At 39.1% G+C, this 21,226-nt stretch overlaps 2 protein-coding genes across 10 annotated transcripts in view; both read left to right on the top strand.

The window, feature by feature from the left end:
• The first annotated feature begins 592 nt into the window (after positions 1-592).
• seh1l (SEH1-like (S. cerevisiae)) lies at positions 593-16,116 on the top strand. The gene is made up of 9 exons (XM_053431894.1): positions 593-919; positions 1,402-1,452; positions 1,782-1,928; positions 2,064-2,275; positions 9,462-9,560; positions 9,688-9,828; positions 9,996-10,150; positions 14,144-14,297; positions 15,848-16,116. Exons 1-9 carry the CDS (start codon positions 809-811, stop codon positions 16,023-16,025), a joined length of 1,248 nt encoding a protein of 415 aa, XP_053287869.1. The 5' UTR covers positions 593-808; the 3' UTR covers positions 16,026-16,116.
• Positions 14,312-21,226, top strand: part of cep192 (centrosomal protein 192) — a 63,882-nt gene continuing 56,967 nt past the window's right edge. For 7 of the 9 annotated variants that reach the window (XR_008339834.1, XM_053431885.1, XM_053431889.1 and 4 more), the window contains exon 1: positions 20,767-20,974. Coding sequence is in view for 1 of the 9 variants with exons in the window: in XM_053431892.1 (XP_053287867.1) it covers positions 20,973-20,974 (2 nt within the window). In the remaining 8 variants the exon portion in view is untranslated. Of the gene's footprint in view, positions 15,890-20,751; positions 20,975-21,226 lie in introns of those variants that run through there. The other 2 variants (XM_053431888.1, XM_053431887.1) reach the window with 2 other exon arrangements.

Consider the following 21,226-nt stretch of genomic DNA (forward strand, 5'->3'; position numbering starts at 1 on the left):
TAAGCTTACATGATAAAATAGTGCAAAAGCTCCTTATCCTGTGACACCAACATGGTTATTTCCACCTGTATCATTAGACTTTTATATCCAGGAACAGTTGAAGAGAGACAAATGAAAAGGAAATTGGGTAGACATAGTAGGCCGAGAGGAAAGGTTAAGGACTACACACAATACCCTGTTCCCAATATATACAGATCGGTCAAAGGAGCCAAAAACGGGAAAAACGGGATTTGCTTTTGCTATCCCAGACCTTAAAATAAATATAAAGGAAAGAACACAGGATCATCTGACAGTATATACACTTGAGATGTTGCCAATAACAATGGCATTACAATGGACATAGCAAAATAAGATAAAAAAAAAAAAAAAGGTTATAGTATGTTCAGATTCACTATAAGCATTGGTATCTGTAAATAACCCAATTTATGTTATTGTTAATATGGATGAAGTGTCTTTCTGTTATTTCATTGTGAAATATTGGCTCACTTTGAGGTCAGACAATCTCATTTCCGTTTTTGTATTAAATGCTTTAATTTTGAAAGTAAAGTTTCGGTAGAGACGCGGACCCACACTCCAGCATAGTAGGTGAAGGTAATGCACCTTTAAGGTTAGGTGCAACCCGCCATTAAACAACAAAAAGAAAAAGAAGAATATGCGCCCCTCTGTGGTCAACTTGGGAGCACACACTCACTGCTAACACACACACATACTACGGCGACCCGCCAAACATACACGCTCAAATAGACACATGACAGGCCTGCTAGCTGAATTGTGTCGCCAGTGTTGTTAGGACTGTGTTGTTGCAATCATGTTTGTAGCGCGTAGTATCGCTGCGGATCATAGAGATCTGATCCACGATGTGTCGTATGATTTCCACGGCCGGAGAATGGCAACGTGCTCCAGTGACCAAAGTGTTAAGGTAAGTTACTTGGAGCATCAGTTTGCTAACGTTAGCGTTAGCTTTCATCGCTAGCTAGTTAACGTGAGCCTCACCACAAGCGCCCTGAGCTCATCACTTAATATTCGGACTTAAACAACATTAAGTATGTTGCTAATTCTGACTTTTGATTGCAGTTTTACCTTGTTTTATTTAGCTTAGGTTAGACATGTTTTTAGCACATAAACTAGTGACGCTGTGGGAAAGTTGTACGCTACTGTAGTTGTAGGTAATCTTTTCAGAGTTAGCATGGAGGAACAACAAGAAACTCCCCAGTATGTACATTACATTACATATACACGTATAGTACACTTGTGATTAAGAAGCTGTAATCTGATCGATTCAGGACCACAAAGTGAAGACCTTTTTAGTTTCCAGTTATGCTAGTGCGTGTTATGTTACTTGACATTTACACACGTACTTCAATGCAACTCTTGTTTAAATTGTGATCTCATTTCTCTCAGGTTTGGGACAAAAGTGAAAATGGAGCATGGCACTGCACAGCAAGCTGGAAGGTAAACCACATGCTGCTCGATCACTTTTAACCTTTAGAAGCTTACGGCTAAAATTATATTATACCATCCGATTAAAGCTAATACATTTTCATAATTTTATTTTTGAGTTATCTTTAATTCCTTGAGGATACAGCTTGAACTAGTAAGTTTATTGTCTTTTATCTGGGAAATTCAGTTTCACAACAATGCACATCATTCACATCCCCCACTTCAAACCAAGACCCATGAAACAAACAACAACATGACACAAAGCAAACAGTACACATCATTTGATAATATTCTTTTTGGAGATCAGTGATTTGACAGAATCTCTACTCTCTTTTCCTTAGACACATAGCGGTTCAGTGTGGAGAGTGACCTGGGCTCATCCAGAATTTGGGCAGGTTCTGGCTTCCTGCTCCTTTGACAGGACAGCTGCTGTGTGGGAAGAGATTGTAGGCGAGTCCAATGACAAACAGAGAGGATTGAGCCACTGGGTGAGTACAACTGTACCACCAGATTCTGCTCTTTCTGTTGCAGTTATAACGGGGATGATCATCCACTTACTTTGCCAAAGTTCTTTGTTTTTCATGAAAGCTCTGACCCAAGTATTTCACATTGTTCTGCTTTAGATAAAGAGAACCACACTGGTGGACAGTAGAACTTCAGTGACTGATGTGAAATTTGCCCCCAAACACATGGGCCTGATGTTGACCACCTGCTCTGCGGATGGAGTGGTGAGGATTTACGAGGCTCCTGATGTGATGAACCTGAGTCAATGGTCCCTGCAGCACGAGATCTCCTGCAAGCTCAGCTGCAGCTGCATTTCTTGGAATCCCTCCAGGTTAGAACACAACTTCACATAAAAAAAATACTGTGACAATGCAGTGTCTGCAATGTATATGATATCTATATAGATATAGATTCATTTATCTATATATATCTATATCAGGGATGGGCGTTCGACGAAATTGTCTTCGTCGATCGTCGGGAGAGTTAATGACGAATTTTCGATTAATCATTAATATTTTCAAGTTAAAAAATTCACTATTTATAAGCTACATTAAAATGCAGTGGAGAAAAAAAAGCGTGTTTCCTCATTGAGATCTTTATTACAAGATGAACAAAATATGTGCTGCCGTAATCTTAAGCAGCGGAGCCGACAGCTAGAAGCCGGTGTTACTAAACACAACTGACCCTCGTTTTTTTTCTTCTCCAAAATAAAATAATAATAATATAAAAAACATAATGTTAAACAACAACTACAAATTTATAATACTTAGGTCTGACAGGTTTTGCCAAATGTAACTCAAAACTATCAAACAAGGTACAGAGTCGAGAAAGCTTCATAAAAATAACCAGTAACTCACATACAACTTCAGCACCAGCCTACGGATTTGTGTTGTTAAAGATGAGCATGTTAACATGCTCTGGGGTCAGACGCGAACGCAGCCTGGTGACCGTCAGTCCAGCCGCCGAAAAAACCCGCTCTGAGGGGACTGACGTCGCCGTGATACACAGGTAGCTCCGCGCTAACTTGGCTAGCCTGGCCGCGGCTCCGGTGTTTGCGCTCCCCTCGTCCGTGTCAGACAACGCAGGCTCCTCGTCTCCCCCAGCACTGGGATAGCTTCGCAGTGTTGGCAGTGAACCAAGTCAATCAATCAAATCAATCAATCAAATTTTATTTGTATAGCCCATATTCACAAATTACAATTCATCTCATAGGGCTTTAACAGGGTGTGGCATCCTCTGTCCTTAACCCTCAGCAAGAGTAAGGAAAAACTACTAAAAACCCTTTTAACAGGGTAAAAATATGTAGAAACCTCAGAGAGAGCCACATGAGAGGGATCCCTCTCCCAGGACGGACAGAAGTGCAATAGATGCCACGTGCAGGAAAACATCATCAAGATTAAAGTCTTCAAGATTAAAGATTAAAGTCTCTAGCAGCATTTGATGAGGGTAGACATCCCGAAGGACAACCCCAACATGACATGCCAAGCAGTCCCGCTGCAAGCACAGTCCATGGTCAGCAACCATCCAGACCACGATCCACCATCCAGACCAGACGCCACTCCAGTCCTCAGTCACCGTCCACCGCCGCCCACCAGGACCCATCACAAGCCACCACCACGGTCCTGGTCCACCGCCCGTGCCCAATGCCAACGCGACACAGGGTCCGCCACCAGCACCACGATCAGCCCAGAATCCGCCACAATGGATCCACCACCGCGACCCCCGGTGTACAAGTCATTTTTTAACTCAAAATGGTCCCATGCAACACTTCGCCATGACCTCTTCATGTTTACTTTGGAAATGGAACTACACGGTAACTCGCAGCCAGTCGCAGGTAACTGAATAGGACTGTGGCGTTTTTTTCAAACACTGCCCCCCCGTGGTCAAATGTGTAATTAGCGAATTTCTCGATGAAAAAATTATTTCATCGACGAAATTCTTAATGATCAATTAATCGATCGTCAATTAATTATGCCCATCCCTAATCTATATATAGATATATATCTATATATATCTATATATGGCATCTTTTGCACTTCTGTCCGTCTTGGGAGAGGGATCCCTCATAAGCTCTATGAGACAATTACATTTCTGAATATGGGCTATACCATTCAAATTTGATTCGATTGATTAATACATATCTTACTTTACAATACATGTTAGTTCTAGAAGGTACATTTCAATTTAATGAAGGATTTGAATTAAAAGATAAAAAAAAAAATCTATTATCTTCATTGTAGTGAAAACATTAGCTACAGTATTTTTTTCACAATAGTATAATCTACAAATTGCTGTTACAGAACACAATTTGCTGTGTGATCATTTTAAATCAAGACAAATGTTGAAAAAGTAATTGTGTTTTTCTCCCAACAGTGAAAAATGAAAAGAATAGAATAGATAGAGGCTACATAAGAGAGAGTTGATGTTAAGTACCAGGCACGTGCACAGATAGATTCCTAGTGGTGCTCAAGCACCTGCCCTTTTGCCCTGGATGAGAAAAGTGCCCCTTCTGCTGGAGCCCAATCTTTTCTTCATTCATCAATATTTAAGAATAAAAATTACTCTCTCTGTCATCAATTCCCCCCAAATGTGTTTTGATATCTGACGGGCATTTATTTGAGTTCTTGTGAGAATTTTGCCCCGACATGCTCCCTCCTCCTCCTCCTCCACTTAGTGCTCATGCAGCGCTGAGCGCCAAACGGCTGCTGCCACTTCCTCTCTGACCCGCAGCATCAGACAAACAGGTAATGACGGTGTTTGTGCAATCCTCCGAAGTTTGGTGATAAATTAACCACAACATTATCGCATTACGAAAACATTAAGTTGCAACTGGTCCGACGTTTCCTAAAAAATAAATAAACAAAAACTCACGAAATCCGTGATTTCAAAGCCTTGTCCAGCTGTTTACTGACGTTTGTCATGTTTAATGAAGAGGGAGAGGGATACAGGCAGAGAATTTAAAGGCAGTTTTACTGTTCTACAAATAAGACAAGTTCACTAGTTTTGTTTCATTTAAAATTTTTGTTTCGTAATTATTGGAATGAAAGGTCTTAAGTTGAGCTACATGACAGTCTGGTGAGGTATATTGTGGTATATTATTAGTGTAATGCTGCTTATGCTTCAACTCTGTCAGTTGGCTTGTTTTGTCTGTTTTAGCCTGTTATTCATTTATTTATTCAATTTGATAATTTGAGTTAGTTTGTTAACAAAAATGAATATATAAGTTGAAAATATCCTACCTTATTTATTATTATTATTTTTAATTTCATAAATAATTTTCACGATGGGTGCCCTTTTTTGGGGGTTTGAGCACCTGCCCCCCAAAATGTCTGTGCACGTGCCTGTTAAGTATGCTCTAATGTCACTGAAGCCAGTCAGATACATTCTATAGAATTATTATTGGAAGGGTAAACAGGGGCTAGTGATGAATGAAAGATATTTTGTTCTATAAACATCCAACAGCATTTCTTCCTAAATAAGCCATAGGCCCTTATAGAAGACATTTAGACTTGCTTTGATAGGAAAAGTACAGATTTGTACAGGCTCGCTTTCACATTGTCATGGCTAACTGTGTTGCTTTAATAGAACAGCTCATTATTAATGTTATTGATACCTGTGCTTTTCAAACTATGATGAGTCCAATTGTCAGCTGTGAATAAGGACCAATGCTATTGGTCTAACATTTTTACTCCTCTTCTTGAAATTCCTCCACTCACTAAATTGTCACTGCTCCCCAGTAACCTGGCCTTACTTCATAGTTAAAATGGGTAAATACAACTGGATGTTTACATAACAACTTATAAGCTTTTATTTCTAAACAATATAGAACTGCTACAAATACAGGAGGACTGTTGAACGCATATTTTAATATGGCTGCAACTATTTTGATTATCAATAAATCTGTTAATTATTCGACATTATATTCAATCATTTGTCCGATTAATTGATTATTAATCGGATAAAAAGACAAAACACATAAATCCCTACAAGCAGTTTATTTGAAAAGCAACTTCATTCTCAGTGCCCTTTTTCTATGTATTACAGATATCTGCAACTTGTGTATGACCATACCAGTTTCAGATATTAACAATTAATCCTGACACATCCTGTCATAATTCTAGTTCAAGATATCTAATTCGCCTCAATTTATACATCAGAATGGTGTTGTTTCAGGATTTAACTGTAGATATTTATACCATCTTCATGAAAGATGGTAATAATTCTACAGAATTGTGGATATTTATGAAGAGAAACCCCATGCAAATAAATGGCAAAAGTAGTTCTTACTACTCCCTGCTGTTACAGATGTTAAAGATTTGAGTTTTGAGTGGTCAAACTAAATTAAAGATGTTATTTTAACTAGTCAGAAACTCAGAATGATCTTATTGATATCTTGCCTAAACATTCTTACTCTTTGTAATGTATTACTAATGGAAATGATGTTGTTGATGATGTGTAAAGTTAATTCTGGATAACCAAACTTGGTCAACATTAGATTAGAGATGTTCTGCTGTGCTAAAATAGGGAATATGTGCATTAGTTTATCTACAAATTAAATTAATATTTCGAAAATTGTGTGTTTTTAGTTGTGCATATTCCAATCGATATTTTATTCACGAATTTTTGGCTTCAGCTTCACAGATCTGATAATTTCTCTCTTAAAAAGCGTCTTGTGTACAAAAATGTGAAATAATATGAGCGCCACTCGGTGTTAATTTCGTTGATGAAAACTATGACGAAAAATATTCGTTAACGATCTTTTTTCCATGACGAAGACGAGACGAAGACGTAACGAAAACGTATCTTCGAAAATAAAAACTATGACTAAATCTATTTTAACTTTCGTTGACGAGACGGGACGAAAATGTTGGTGGTTGACTAAGTCACATAATTTTTCATCATCATCGTGTGTGTGTGTGTGTGTGTGTGTGTGTGTGTGTGTGTGTGTGTGTACGCACCGCTCCCCGCTCACTCGCTCAGAGACACATGATCAGAGCTCGTTCACGTTGAGTAGCTGCTAAGTGACTGGCTGCTTCTTAACTATGGAAACAGTGAAAACACAGAGTTTCTCTGGTCTCAGCTGCTCCGAGATCAGCGCAGCAGTTTCTTGATCAGAGCAGAAGCTGCAGGTGGTTTGTACCGAGCTTCAGTATCTGTGTTCGCCTCCAGTCTGACCTGCTCTCACTTTTGTTTTCACATTTAAAACTAAATATATATTTTTAAGCTATTAGGCTGCAGCTATATGTTTTTATTTATTTCAAAATAGGGTACTTCTTAATTCATACATTTCCCACAAATATTGGGAGGACTCAAATAGCCCTACAAGGTTCTGTGTTTAATTTATTTCAAAGTAGGTCACACTTGCCTGTGTATTTTATTCTCTTCATAAGTGTTCTGTGTTTTCCTTTGTTGTAACAGGTACAAATAGCAATAAAATGTCAGGAGTTTTCTTTATGTCGTTCTATAACTTCGTAAATGCAACAAACTATAGTTTAGTATAGTATAACATTATATTAAACTTTATTAGCTTTGTTATCAAACATGTTTTGCGTCTCCAGACAAATTTTATTTGGGGGAAGAGGGGGCAAAATGACTCTTTTGAAAGTAAAGGTTGCCGACCCCTGCTATAGACCTATGCTGGTAGGGATATCTAATGGACAACCTAAGTACTGCAAGCTAGACCATTATGCAGTTTTAGACACAACACAGGGTCCCTGGGCCTGAGAAGGGAAGAAAAGGAGTTTAATGTGGCTATTAAATGTGACTAAAACTAGACTAAAATGTAATTAGTTATTGACTAAAATGTAAGTAGTTTTCGTCGACTAAAATGTAATTTGTTTTCGTCGACTAAAACGCAAAATCGCCGCCAGTTTCATGACAAGTGCGGACCAGACGATTTTTGTTCTCACCACCATGCATACATTTGTGAATCAGAATCCTTTTAAATCGATTGTTAACAAGTTATTAGGACACGTACAGTGCCGATGTTTACTTGATTAACTTTAGAGTTTGAGACACATGGTTGCAATAAACCTGATACACGAGACGAGACTTGACGTGCACAGTCAGGACATTACGGTTAAAGTGACCGGAATGATCAAGAGACATGATTTGACATCATGATTAATAACTGAATACATGTGATTATCAGTTCGTGTGAAGAGGGACAGAGACGAACAAACACACACACACACACACACACACACACACACACACACAGTCCTGCAGACAGGACACTTCATTGTTGCAGAAGAAGCGAAGCCCCATTTATCCAGAAACATAAATATAAATTCATCAGGTTTTTATAGAGATGATGAGGAGGAAAGAGCATCAATATCGTAGCAATTTAAAACATTTTGTAAATGCATTAATAAATTAAATTATTGCTGTCTATCTACTTTTTTTTTAATTTTTATAAATGGAGTTTTAATATACTATGCATTTAGTCAAAAGGGTGTGTGTTTACATTTTCCAGGACAACCGGGCCTTCATTATTTGTGCATACGCATGGTCTGAGAAAATTCTAAATTTGTTCGCAGAGTACCAACAAATATAGGTACGAACTATTGATGAATCCCAGATTTGTGCGTCAACTGACGTACACACGGTTTATGCACAGATGTGTGTGTATGCACTGTTAGTAAATGAGGCCCATTGATCCAACAACTAAGCTACTTCAAGATTGTTTTTTGATAGACTGCTAAACCTGAATTTAGACAGTGTTTTGATATTTCTCCAGAAAATAACTTGAATTTCCTTTTAGTTTTCATTTATTTTGTTGTTGGAAAGCTTAATGTAGACTGATTCATTACGTTAATTTTAATGGAACAAGCTCTTCCACTTATTTTATTTTGGAGAGGTATGGGACTGTTGAAGCAGTTCTGACTTGGCTATTTTTGTTTCTTATGGAAAAATGCCTTGTAGTGCATACTTTGTTTTCATCAGATTTGTTTGTATGTAAGTCTTTGAATAATTTTTTTTATAAATTCATTATTATATTAATCAAGTACTTAAAAATCATCTATAGATTAATCTAAAAAATAATCATTAGATCAATCTGAAAATGATGGATTAATGTGTTGGATTAATCGATAAAAATGATAATTAATAGGTGCAGGCCTAGTGTACTGGGCCTCAGATCCACTGTAGCAGAAAGGAGTATAAAGGACTTGATGTTTTTCCAGCAGAAAAAAGTCCTGTTTTTAAGACATTCCATTTATTGGTTGCCGTATAGAGTCTTCAGCTGGTAAATTGGTTTTAGGTATTTAAGTGTGGATTAGAACTCATTGAATACACATTTGTGAACATTTAGGGCACAATTTTAATGAGGTACAAGTGTATTTAAGCCATGTTTCTAAACAGTTGACCTCTTTTATTCTTCATAAATGTGTTTTGGGTGAAACCTGTCATAAAATCAATAAGTGTTCAATCTCCAATTCCCTCTTAAAAGACAACAGCCTTGAATTTAGATTTTGAGCATTTTAACTTGAACACTTTTTTTTCTCCGTACCAACCAGCTCACGTGCACATCCACCAATGTTTGCAGTGGGGAGTGACGACAGCAACGTGTCATACGGTGGGAAAGTTCAGATCTATGAGTACAATGAAAATACAAGGTATGTGTCCTTTAGGGTTCCTTAAGCAACTTTTAAAGTTAACCAATATAAACAAAAAATCTTTGTATTTTTTTTAGTTTTCGTAAAATGTATTGTTTTTTAAAAATTATTTATCAATGTTTAAAAGGAAATATGCCAAAGCAGAGACGCTGATGACTGTCACTGATGCAGTCCATGACATTGCATTTGCTCCAAACCTGGGAAGATCCTTCCATGTCCTTGCCATTGCAACGAAAGATGTCAGAATCTTTAAGCTTGTTCCTATGAGGTGATCAATTCCGTTTTTTCCTATGTTAATTGTCAAAGTTGTCATATGAAGGACTCACACATAGAGGTTGTAGTGTCATTGCTTTATACCTGCCTTCTACGTGTCAGTGAATCTTCAAAAATGTCATAAATCTATACAAAAATATATATCTTTGATGCATCTTATAGGAAGGATAGCACCTCAACAGGACCCACGAAGTTTGAAGTGCAGATTATGGCTCAGTTTGACAACCACAACTCCCAGGTGTGGCGTGTGAGCTGGAACATCACCAGCACCCTGCTGGCCTCCTCTGGGGATGATGGCTGTGTGCGGCTCTGGAAAGGTTGGGAGGATTTTTTGGTGTTGCCTGCTGTTAATGACTACTCATTTCTCTTCATTTCATCTTGAAAAAGCAGTTTTCTTTTTAATAAAAATATTTAGAATACATCTTTTATGAGTAAGCATAGACTCACCTAGGGACCTTTATGATAACCACGGTTTTGTAACTGTAAGAATTGTAAAAACTACAATACCAGGGTTCCCACGGTACCTGGAAACCATGGAAAACATGGAATTTATTTGTTCATTTTCCAGGTTTGGAAAAGTCATGGAAACTGAGCAAAAGTTAACACTCACATTGAAATTGAAACAGTTGTCCTGGAAAATGTTATCGATGTGTAAAATAGTAATATAGTTAAACTATTGAGCACAGAATTAAGATGAATTTATAAAAACCCTTTACATGTGAACAGCTTTTCACTGTAGATAGAAATGGATGATCCCATGTTGTAGAACATTCTCTTGGCATCCTATCTGGTATATTTGATGTTGGAATTCGATGCAGGAAACCTGGTGATATGGACTTTAAAAGTATAGTTTCGGATTGGTGGACTTCGGGAATAATAACCGAGAAACATTACTCGCAATCTCAATAGAAGGGTCAAATACATGCATTTCCAGCCAACACGAAAGCCTTGACATCTACAGTGAAACTTCTTATGCAAGTTTATCCTCAAAATGTAAGTAGCTGTGTTTTAACTGTGTGGTAAACCTGGGTTTATCAACGTTAGTTAGTAAGCAGTGCAATCTTCCTAACTAGCTAATTGCAATTTGCTAGCTAGCAGCTTACACTATAATTGTTTAGGTAATTTTTACCTTGCTTTTAAAATACTAGAACTATGTTTGATCCCCATCTGTATTTCACTCATTGACTTATCCTAAAACCGTGTTATTCACCACATTTAGGGGAGCTTGTTTTGAATTTGGATTCATTAATGATGGTTAGCAAGCACATGCAGTGCAATCTTCGTAGTTGGTATTGGTAGTTAGCTTGCATTGCTAGCTAACTACCAATACATTTTCACATTAGGCTGTGACATTACTTCTATACTAGTTGACATGACCAGTCTAGTCTTGATACATTTTTTAACATTCAATCTTATATCTACTTTTAGCTATTTTGTGATTTTTCGTTTTTATTTCTTTCAAAAAAATGATACTACTAAATAGGAACATTTGGGGTGAGACATTTTAAAAAAATCATTGATCATGACCAGACTGATTCTATACATCTATACTGTTAACCTAAGCTTACTAGTGAGGTTGCTGTACTGAGGAACCACAGGGGAACCAGCCTTATGTTTTCCCTTTTAGGTTCATTAGTTTGATTTACAAAAGCTTTTACAGAGTAAGAGTAGGCATACTACAGCCCTTCTACGTAAGACTCATAATCTCAAAAGCATTTACAATGTAGACTTGACTGTCACATCTTTTAAATCAAGTAAGTACTCAGGCAGTGTTGCCAACTCCTCAGTAAGGAAAGTAGCTATTGGCTGTCCTAAAAGTCGCTAGAAGTCGCTAAATGACGTCATCGCCTAATTTGCATAATCGTAATAATCGTAAAAAAAAGCCTAAATATGTTTGAACTAAAAATGAGCTTTCTTCTACGGAAGCGTATTTCATTCACGTATTTCCTATTTCAAACAAACTGTTTTTTGAATGCAATACGCTTCCGTTGTCTTCTGTTGATTCTTGTTTTTTTATTTTTTATCTTGCCATTGAAATAGGCCATCACTTCTCAAAATAACGTCATGACTTAATGCTGTATCCAGACCCATATATATAAATCAATTTTGTCCTGTATTGTTAAATCTTAGAATATCAAATTTAATCAAAAGGCTGTTAAGTGGGGCGGAATTGCGAGCTCTACATCCAAGCCTCCTTTATCCGGGCTTGGGACCGGCAAAATTATCCAAAAGAGACACTCTGGTAGATGCATCGCGATGTGGACTCTGCATCGATGAAGAGACTGAACTCAATGATCCACGTTTTCCAGTGACAGTGAAGATACATTGACACTTACATCCCGGTCTGTAAGCCAGAACAGCGGCGGCCTTGCGCACGCGCGATTCATTTGCAGTCTGGATAACGCGGAGTGTGGGTCTCCTCTCTGCTCTGACTGCAGCTGGGACTGCTGCGCAAGGCTACTGGGAGACTGACCGCCTGTGAGTGCATTGTGACGGCGGAGGGGCTCACGGCAGCTGCTCGTTGAGGACAGTCACTGCAGAACGATACGTGCTTTCACGTCAGTCTCCAAAACACCAGAAAGTCTCCAATATCACCGGAAAAAGTCGCTAGATTTGTCGCTAGTAGCTTTTAACAAAAAAAGTCGCCATGAGGATCTGGAAAGTCCCCAGATTTAGCGACAAAGTCGCCAAGTTGGCAACACTGTAGTCAGGTGGCCTAGGGGGTTGTCTGTGTGTGAGGAAGGGGGCGCGGATGGGGGCGGAAAGCTTCAGGGGCCTATAGATAATCACTTAATATGGTACCTGGAAAATCAGGAGGTATCATGGAATTTTTTTTCAAGGCAAGCGTGGGAACCCTGAATACCTTACTATGGTTTCCTGCATCTCGTGAGTCACGTATTCTGTATGTTCGCAGATCTCCTCATGAATCACGTTTTGTGTGTGCAGATGCACTTGTTTGTGCGTGCGAGCCACTTAACTGAAACGTTAGTTGAGAAGAGGGAAATGACGTACCAGCCTTATTGACACCAAGAAAAAATGCCTTAAATGTGCAGTGTGGGAGCATTTTGGATATCTAAAAATGCAGGGCAATGAAGACGGATATTAAATCTGCAAAACGTGCTGTCAAAAGTGACTGCCAAAGTTTAAAATACGTCAAACATGTTGCAACATCTTCGAGATCATCAACCATCCCTGTATGAACAAATCAAGGTAAAAAATTAAACTAGCTAATGTATGCTGGCCCAAAAACTGTTCACAGCGAGAGGAGAGATCCTTGTTTACTTTCTTACCAGCTGACATGCTGATAGTGCCAACGAGTTCAGACATTGATTTGTCCACATTTTGAGCAATTGTCTGTAAATATGTACGCATGTTGATATCGGGATGACGATACATTTTATATATATCGTGCAGCCCTAGTTGGTGGTTTAATCCCAGTCTACCCAATTCCGAATGCCCAAGCGGCGAGATGATTGCAGTGCCATTCTCATAGATGCACTGTATGTATGAATGGATGAATTGCTAAATTTGTACCTTAAAGTGCTTTAAATAGTCAAGACTAGAAAAACACTATGTAAATACAAACCGTTTGCATGGGTGGCCAGAAAAAACTTCGAACAGTCTTGAAGTCGGTGAGCCGACAACTATTGCCGATCTTGTGTCTCGCACTTGCTTTTTTGTTTCAGATAAAACAGATGCTTTGGAAATCCACAAAGAATACAACCAACAGAGAAAGAAAACTTTATTATAGCTGAACATTTTAACTATTGTGTAAAGTGAAAATACATACAAAAGTTTGCATCATCTATATAGAGAAATAAACTTAACCTTCAGAAATACAAAATAAGGTACAATAACATAACAGCAACAATAGAGAAAAAAAAACTGATTTTCCCTGCCAGTGGTTATGCATCTTCACAAAATCAGATGTACGTATCTATCACAAGTAAAGCAACATCTCCCGGTGAAAAAGTGGTGACACAGGCGTAGAAGACACAGACAAAGATGATGACGGTGTGGGTGTGCTGTAAAAATTATCACGTGATCTCTGCAGCGGAATTAATATGATACGTTCTGCCTCTTTCTGCTTTACAACCTCTCGCCTAAATAATGTGGAGGATTTGTTGCTGTTGTTAATGCATCTGTGCAGAGAACCTCCCACTGCAATGTGCGTGTGTGTAAGGTAAAGTATGGTCAAATCACCCTGACTCAAATTGTCACATCATTTCATTCCCTTTTGATTACGTCCGTAAGAACTTACATATTACAAGTAGTGAATCCCTGACTGTGCCACCTGTGTCTTTCTGCAGCAAACTACATGGACAACTGGAAGTGCACAGGCATCCTGAAGGGAGACGGCAGCCCGCTCACCAGCTCATCTGGTCAGCCCACAGCCATGAGCACCATTGTGGGCTCCTCTGTTCAGTCACCTCAGAATGCACTGAACGGGATGTCTGCAGGAAGGTAGGTGGTGTGGTGCATTAGACGCCACTCACCCAGCCCGACCCGAGCCAGTCAATCTGACAACTCACTCTGCCTCACACTGACTGGGACTGCAGGTTCTAACTGTCAAACTCCTGGGCCCAAACTGACCCAATGCTGCACTTATGCAAAGAGCTTGGCTTCCAGCATACGAGTTGAAGGGCATCAAGCCTGTGGAGGCCAATGTGTTGTGTTTTTTATTTTATTTTCCCTCTTGATATGTATGGATGCATGTTGTAAGAATGATTTAGGGCTTAACACTTTCTTGGTATAAAAAGTAAAATAAAGCCGTTCATATGCATTTGAAATTATTTTGAGTGCTTTTCATATTGCGATATACGGCAGAACCATTTTGTAGGTAGGAAGCAACATATTGTATACGTCATAAACTTGATTACAACATTTTAACATATAGTAGCTATATGACTGTTGCATTTAAAAAGAAGCACATTCATTTCTTTTTTTTCAATACATTTGATTGCATCTGAGCAAATGTTGCCAAACTCTTTGCAGAGCAGAAGGATGGCTTGAATCAATCGTATTAACTACCTGTAAAAAAAAATTGTAAATAGTTTATACACGTGGGCATGAATACAGCCATTGACATTGACAGCTTACACGACTATGTAACTTTTGAGAAACAAGCTAATACATATTTTACAGGTAACATAATTGCAATAAACATTTTAATTTCATCATAAAACGTGAGTGTCATTGCAGATCTTCAGTTCTCTCCAGTTGTTACATCAAATTTAAGCATTTATCATTATCTATTAATAGTCACGTGTAGCAAAAGTTACAAATGTCTACTTTAAGATTTGGACTATATAATAGAAAATATTATTAGTCATATTTACTGATGGTAAAAGGAGCAGTAAACTAATTGAGCTAATGCTTGTTTTGCCAGAGTATGTATGTGGCTGAAGTCATGTTTTTTATTTTAATAACCTGACTTTAATTTTTTTTACATTTAACTCTAACCTGAGTAACATTGGATCTGTGCACAGTATGATGATCTATGTTACAGAATAATCCACTCTGCGACCAAGTAAACTTTTGTAATGCAGTTTTCTCTCTGGTTGACAAAACTGTGACATTTAATATGATATTGTACTGCTTGTTGCATGCAGGATTGGCAAGAGAGCTCCATTTGCCCCTCCCCTGCAGCAGCTGACCTCTCCAAAGATATACATGGATCCTGCATATTAATAATATCTCCTCTGCATAGCTATCATTTTCCCTCTTTGGTAATGCATCACAAATGTCTGTTATGTCGTAGCTCAATACATGAGTTACTTCTGTTCATGGCATCAACTTTGCTGTAATTACAAAATTATGTCTGGTGTGTTCTCTTTGAATAGGCCCCTTTAAAATCAATAATCTTGTACAGCACAAAATCCATCCTTTCTCCTTTTGATTTCTCATCTTTACTTCCTTTTACGTGTTTTCCCCCTGTATTCCATTGTTTTTGCCCTGTCCACGTATTTGTCGTCTTCGTCTCCTCTCCTTCCTTTTTATTTTTGTTGCTTCAGGTATTTCTTTCCACCTTTGGATTTTCCCAGAGCAGGAACCAGGTACGGTCACCTGCTGCCTCCCTCCTCCCTCATAGAGCACTGTGATGCTGAGCCCATTCAGCCTCAGCAACAGGCTCTGCCCAACAGACACTCCTCTAGATCACTGCTGACCTTACCAGAGGCTGAAGGGCAGTGATATTGGGAGTGTTTTAGCTAAAATAAGCAGGGAGCCACAGAACTGTCGTTCATTTCTAATAAAGACCTTCATTCTGTGTTTTTAATGTCAACTGAGTGTGGGAATTTTACATTATATGGCCAAGGACAGCCATTTTGACAACTGCTATAATAGTCTAACATATATGCTAGTAAGTGACTAATAAACATACTTTTCCAATATTTAGCTTTGTATTTAAAGGTTTAGTGTGTGAGATTTAGGTGATAGGGCTCTTTTGGCAGAACTTGTATATAAACTAGGGCTACGTTGTAGCACTGGCGGGCCCGAGCACCCGCACGTTGAAGCCTGTTGCAGTTGGTGGAGAGCGATCAAGTGCACGTCTCCGCGTTGCATGCGTTTTGCGCTCTGCGGCAAGGATAAATGCTTCACTTTCTGCATCCGTCACGCGATGTCGATCCTTCCCTGCTTATTACGGTCAACGCTATCAATAGCACATCACACTGAAATGTTATGTAAATCGAATGATATCTGTAAAATAAAGCTTACTTCCTGTTGCCAGTAGGTGGCGCCATCACTATTATTACTTAAAGACATATATATCTGCTTGGATTCTAATCATGTGACAGAAAATTGGTACTGATAGGACAATGCACAGTGGAGTTATGACAACATCGTGTCATTTGGCGAAGGACCATCCTTCGCCGCACCTCAGTGTTTAAATTGTTTGAGGAAATGTCACAATTCTGATCGGGGTCCAATGACTTGACTGAGCTCATTTTAGCTGTATATCGTAAAGCAGCCAGGAGCAGTTCATCAAATTATAAAACATGTCACTTCCTGTTGCCACCAGGGGGCGCTGTGATTTCAAGTCATAATTTCTGTGTAGATGTCATCAGGCTGGGACTCTTATCTTACATTTCTACTTTGGACTCGGTAGAACAATGTATGTCCGAGATACAGAACCTCGTGTTTTGATGGCGTTTAATCAAACTTTGACGCCACACCACGGTCGGACCGCCTTAAAACCATATGTATAACTTCAGTGTTGGGGATGTTGATACACACATGTAGTTTGGGTCAGATAGAGCCATGAACGCTGAAGTTACAGCAATTTCGTGTTTCACGGCGAGTTAATGAACTTCTATGCCACGCCATCAATATGGCGTTTGACGAAAAGTCACTAATCTTATGTCTTCATTATCAATGTCTTGAGACCCATTTGATACAGTTTGACATGGTTGAGGTCAGTGGATGAGGAGGAATACTTTGTAGTTTTGCTTTATTTTGAAGAAATTGTACTGTCTTGATTCTTGTTCTGGGTCTGTACCCTCGGGGTTGATGCACTTATTGTAAGTCGCTTTAGATAAAAGCGTCAGCTAAATGAAATGTAATGTAATGAATACATCCAGGTGTAAGACATGCAAAAAACAAGACATTTCCTTTTGCCACCAGGGGGCGCTGTGATTTCAAGTCATAATTTCTGTGTAGATGTCATCAGGCCGGGACTCTTGTCTTGCGTGTCTAGTTCGGACTCGATTGGACAATGTATGTCCGAGATACAGAACCTCGTGTTTTGATGGCCTTTAATCAAACTTTTACGCCATGCCACGGTCACAAGGTGTGATGAAAAATCGATCTCTAAATCAGTTTTTATCTCCATCTTGTGATGACACTCATCTTAATTTGAAGTTGATCTGAAGAACGCCCTGGGACAAGTACTTCAAAGTAAAAATGTGGAATATGGCCAAAATGGCCACTAAATCCAAAATGGCGGGCTTCCTGTTGGGTTTTTCATAACCTTCATACCCTTGAGACTTTTTTCTATGATTAGTCAAGATACACCTGTGTCCCGATTTTGGTGAAAATCGGTTATGTGGAAACCTAGGGGCTGCGTTCCAGGTGGCGCTGTTGAGCCTTTTTACAACGCCCATTTCCAAATACTCCAGAATACGTACATTTTCACCACGTTCTAATTTACTGTAAAGTTTAGAAACTTTTTGAGCATGTTAAAGCCCTCAAAAAGCAAATTCATTGGGGTCAGAATAAGAATAATCCTTACAGTTTCAGTAGGGCCTCTCACCATTCGGTGCTCGGGCCCTAATAATCATTTCAATTTCAATAGGGCCTCCCACCAATTTCGGTGCTCGGGCCCTAGTAATAAGAATAATTTACAATTTCAATAGGGCCTCTCACCATTCGTTGCTCGGGCCCTAATAAAAATCCTTACCATTTCAATAGGGCCTCTCACCATTCGGTGCTCGGGTCCTAATAAGAATAATCCTTCCAATTTCAATAGGGCCTCTCACCTTTCGGTGTTCGGACCCTAATAAAAACTCTTACTATTTCAATAGGGCCTCTCACCATTCGGTGCTCGGGCCCTAATAATAAGAATAAGAATAATCCTTACAATTTCAATAGGGCCTCTCACCATTCAGTGCTCGGGCCCTAAATAATCACACTGATGATTTCGCTAGTGTGTTTTATCTATAGTTGTTTTCTTTAGGTTAGAATGGGCCCTTTGTATTTACATCGGGAGCACGTCTTCTCTACGGAGGCCGCCATATTTTTTAGAGTAGTCTAAACTTGACAAACTTAACACCTTTTGAGTTTTTATGACAACTGAAGGCTACCACAGATTCACTTTCATCTTTGGAAGAGGAGGGTTAGGTGAGGGGTGTTCAGCTGCAACATGCAATTTAACCACTAGATGTCCCTAAATTCTGAACAACCTTTAAGTGCATGGAAGTTAAAAAAAACAAACAAACACGTATTGATTTATATGTTTTGGGGGTTATGCAACATTGGCATAGTCATTGATAGATACATTGAAAAACTTTTAGTAACTACTGATATTTCCCTCAGTACTCATGGATACTTGAAAGTCAATAAGCTGTATAATTGGATGTATGTAGCACCTTTAAAACACAAATAAATGAAAAAGGAGAGAAATACAAGAACAGTCCAGATTAAATAAAAAAGAGGGTATTTTTTTTGGTATTTATCAGTACTGTATAGATATATTGAATAATTAAACAAATAAACACATTTAAATAACACTTTTCCTGGGATCCAACGCCCACTGCCCTGGTTAAGCCACTTCTACCCATCCTTTGCTCCACCATGGTCAACATAATCAATTCCTCCTTGGTTTCTGGCATGGTCCCCTGCTGCCTCAAAACGGCATCCGTCACACCTATCCTGAAAAAGCAAGGTTTGGACCTCCAGTCAACCTAGGCTCAGTGCTGGGCCCCCTTTTGTTCACCATCTACATTTTCCTGTTTGGTCGTATCAAACTGTCAACATGGCCTTAATAACCCCCCAACCCCCAAGTCACTAGTCAATTGCCTGAATGACATAAAAATCTTGGTGTCATTTAACCTTTTCAAACTTAACAGTAACAGGTCTGAGCTCTTTGTTGTGGCCCTCAAGGCTCTGCGCCGGAAGGTTGGGGATCTTGTCCACTACATTGACAGCTGCTCATTCTTCACATCCCCGAGGTCCAGAACCTGGAAGTTCTCACTAAGCCCTGGCAGCACATCACCCCGACCTTCATTCACCTCCATGGGCTCCCAATCAAAGCCAGCATCAAATACAAACGACTCCTTGTCACTTATAAATCCCTCCACGCCCTAGCCCTACCATATCTAACTGACCTCCTCCACTCAGAAGGCTGTGGTCCTCAAACACAGGTTCTTGCTCCATCCCCAGCACCAAATTAAGAACCTCCACCCTCTGGAGCTCTCTCCCCGCCGAAAACCACAATACTGCAACGCTTTCAATACACTCCTCAAACACTACCAGTTCATTAAGGCCTTTGGCCTCACTTAACGCTCCACCATGTCATAAGTGCTGTTAATTTCTATTCAGTTATGTGCGAAATACTTTCTTTTCTTTATTTTTTCTCTTTTGTCACCACGGACACATGTTAATCGTCCTATTGTCTCTTGAAAAGTGCTATATAAATTCAAGCTATTGTTATTGTTATTAAGTGTTCTATTTTTTTTTTACACTATATTCTAGCTATTATGATCTGATGTGATTATCTAGAGTCTGATTGTCAACTTGTCTGTTTTAGGAAACTTAGAAGTCCTTGTTTTCCAGATATGAACATCTTCCCTACTTAAGTGTCATTAAACAAGTTACTGATCAATTTGTGTTGTGGTTACTCTTCCCTTATTGGGGCTGAAATTAGAGATTTTCCCTATGGGGTGCAGTGGGGATTAATGTTTGTAAATATAAGGCAATTCTTTCCCTGATTTTACTTAAAAATGATGGACATAAATAGCGTTTCGTTTCGTTTGACAGGGGAATGCATGTGTAGGCAGTTCTCTCAGAGGGCAGCTGTCTGCTAACCAAGGCTTGGCAGAACACGTGATACAATAAAATCCCCTCTTGGACCAGGGACTATCATTGCTCTAGCATCTCTGGCCTCGTTTGCTGTGTGGTAAAAAAAATGTTTTGCTTATTGGGGGAGCTCTTCGAAATATAATTTTATTCTGAGAATTCACTTGTTTTTACACTGATACATCTGATTTCTACATTAATTCAAACTGTCTTTACCCGATTCAAAATAAGCATCCAGTTTCTTTCTTTTCTCTTGCGTTGAGAGAAGTCTGTTTTTCAGTGTGTCAAACAAACCCAAAGAAATGATTGACGTGTGTGCAATCGAATCATGGTCGACTAATACATCCCTCACGTTTCTATTATCCAATAAGAGTGGTTTATAGGGATTAAGTCTTGCCCCTCTCGACATTACGCTCTCGCGGGCTTCCTGTAGTTTCCGGGCGCTGCTCGGTCCTGAGAACTGTTGCACGGTGTGTTCCTCAAACGTACCAGACTTTCATTGTTTAACACACGACTTTGGGAAGCTACTTTTGGAACTTAACTGCGTATTGCAGCCTCTTGCTGCTAGTTTATAAAGAAAAGACTTCGAGTTGGAAGGGAAAAAGCGGTGTCTCGGAGTTTTCAATGTAAGTTGAATTCCAGCTAACTCTCGCGTTATCTTTTGATATTTTTTTTTTTCGTTTAAGTGAAATGGACCACTTCTGAGAGAATTGGTTTATATAAGCTCGCAGGATTATTTAAATAACTAACATCACTATGCTCTCGGTTACTTGTCTTCTAGCAATGTCCGTCTAAGTTTTGAACGAAGACAGAGGAGCCACTCAAATGTAGAGCGTACTGGCGAATTTGACAAACCCAATTGTTTTTAGCAAGTAGGC

This window comes from Pleuronectes platessa, chromosome 10, assembly GCF_947347685.1.
Source record: "Pleuronectes platessa chromosome 10, fPlePla1.1, whole genome shotgun sequence".
Classification (NCBI taxonomy): domain Eukaryota; kingdom Metazoa; phylum Chordata; class Actinopteri; order Pleuronectiformes; family Pleuronectidae; genus Pleuronectes; species Pleuronectes platessa.

Excerpts from the sequence above, each read along its gene's own strand:
- seh1l (XM_053431894.1), top strand. The coding sequence starts at position 809 with ATGTTTGTAGCGCGTAGTATCGCTGCGGATCATAGAGATCTGATCCAC. Across the intron at positions 9,561-9,687 it reads GAGTACAATGAAAATACAAG|GAAATATGCCAAAGCAGAGA; the intron begins GTATGTGTCCTT and ends AATGTTTAAAAG. Across the intron at positions 10,151-14,143 it reads CTGTGTGCGGCTCTGGAAAG|CAAACTACATGGACAACTGG; the intron begins GTTGGGAGGATT and ends GTCTTTCTGCAG.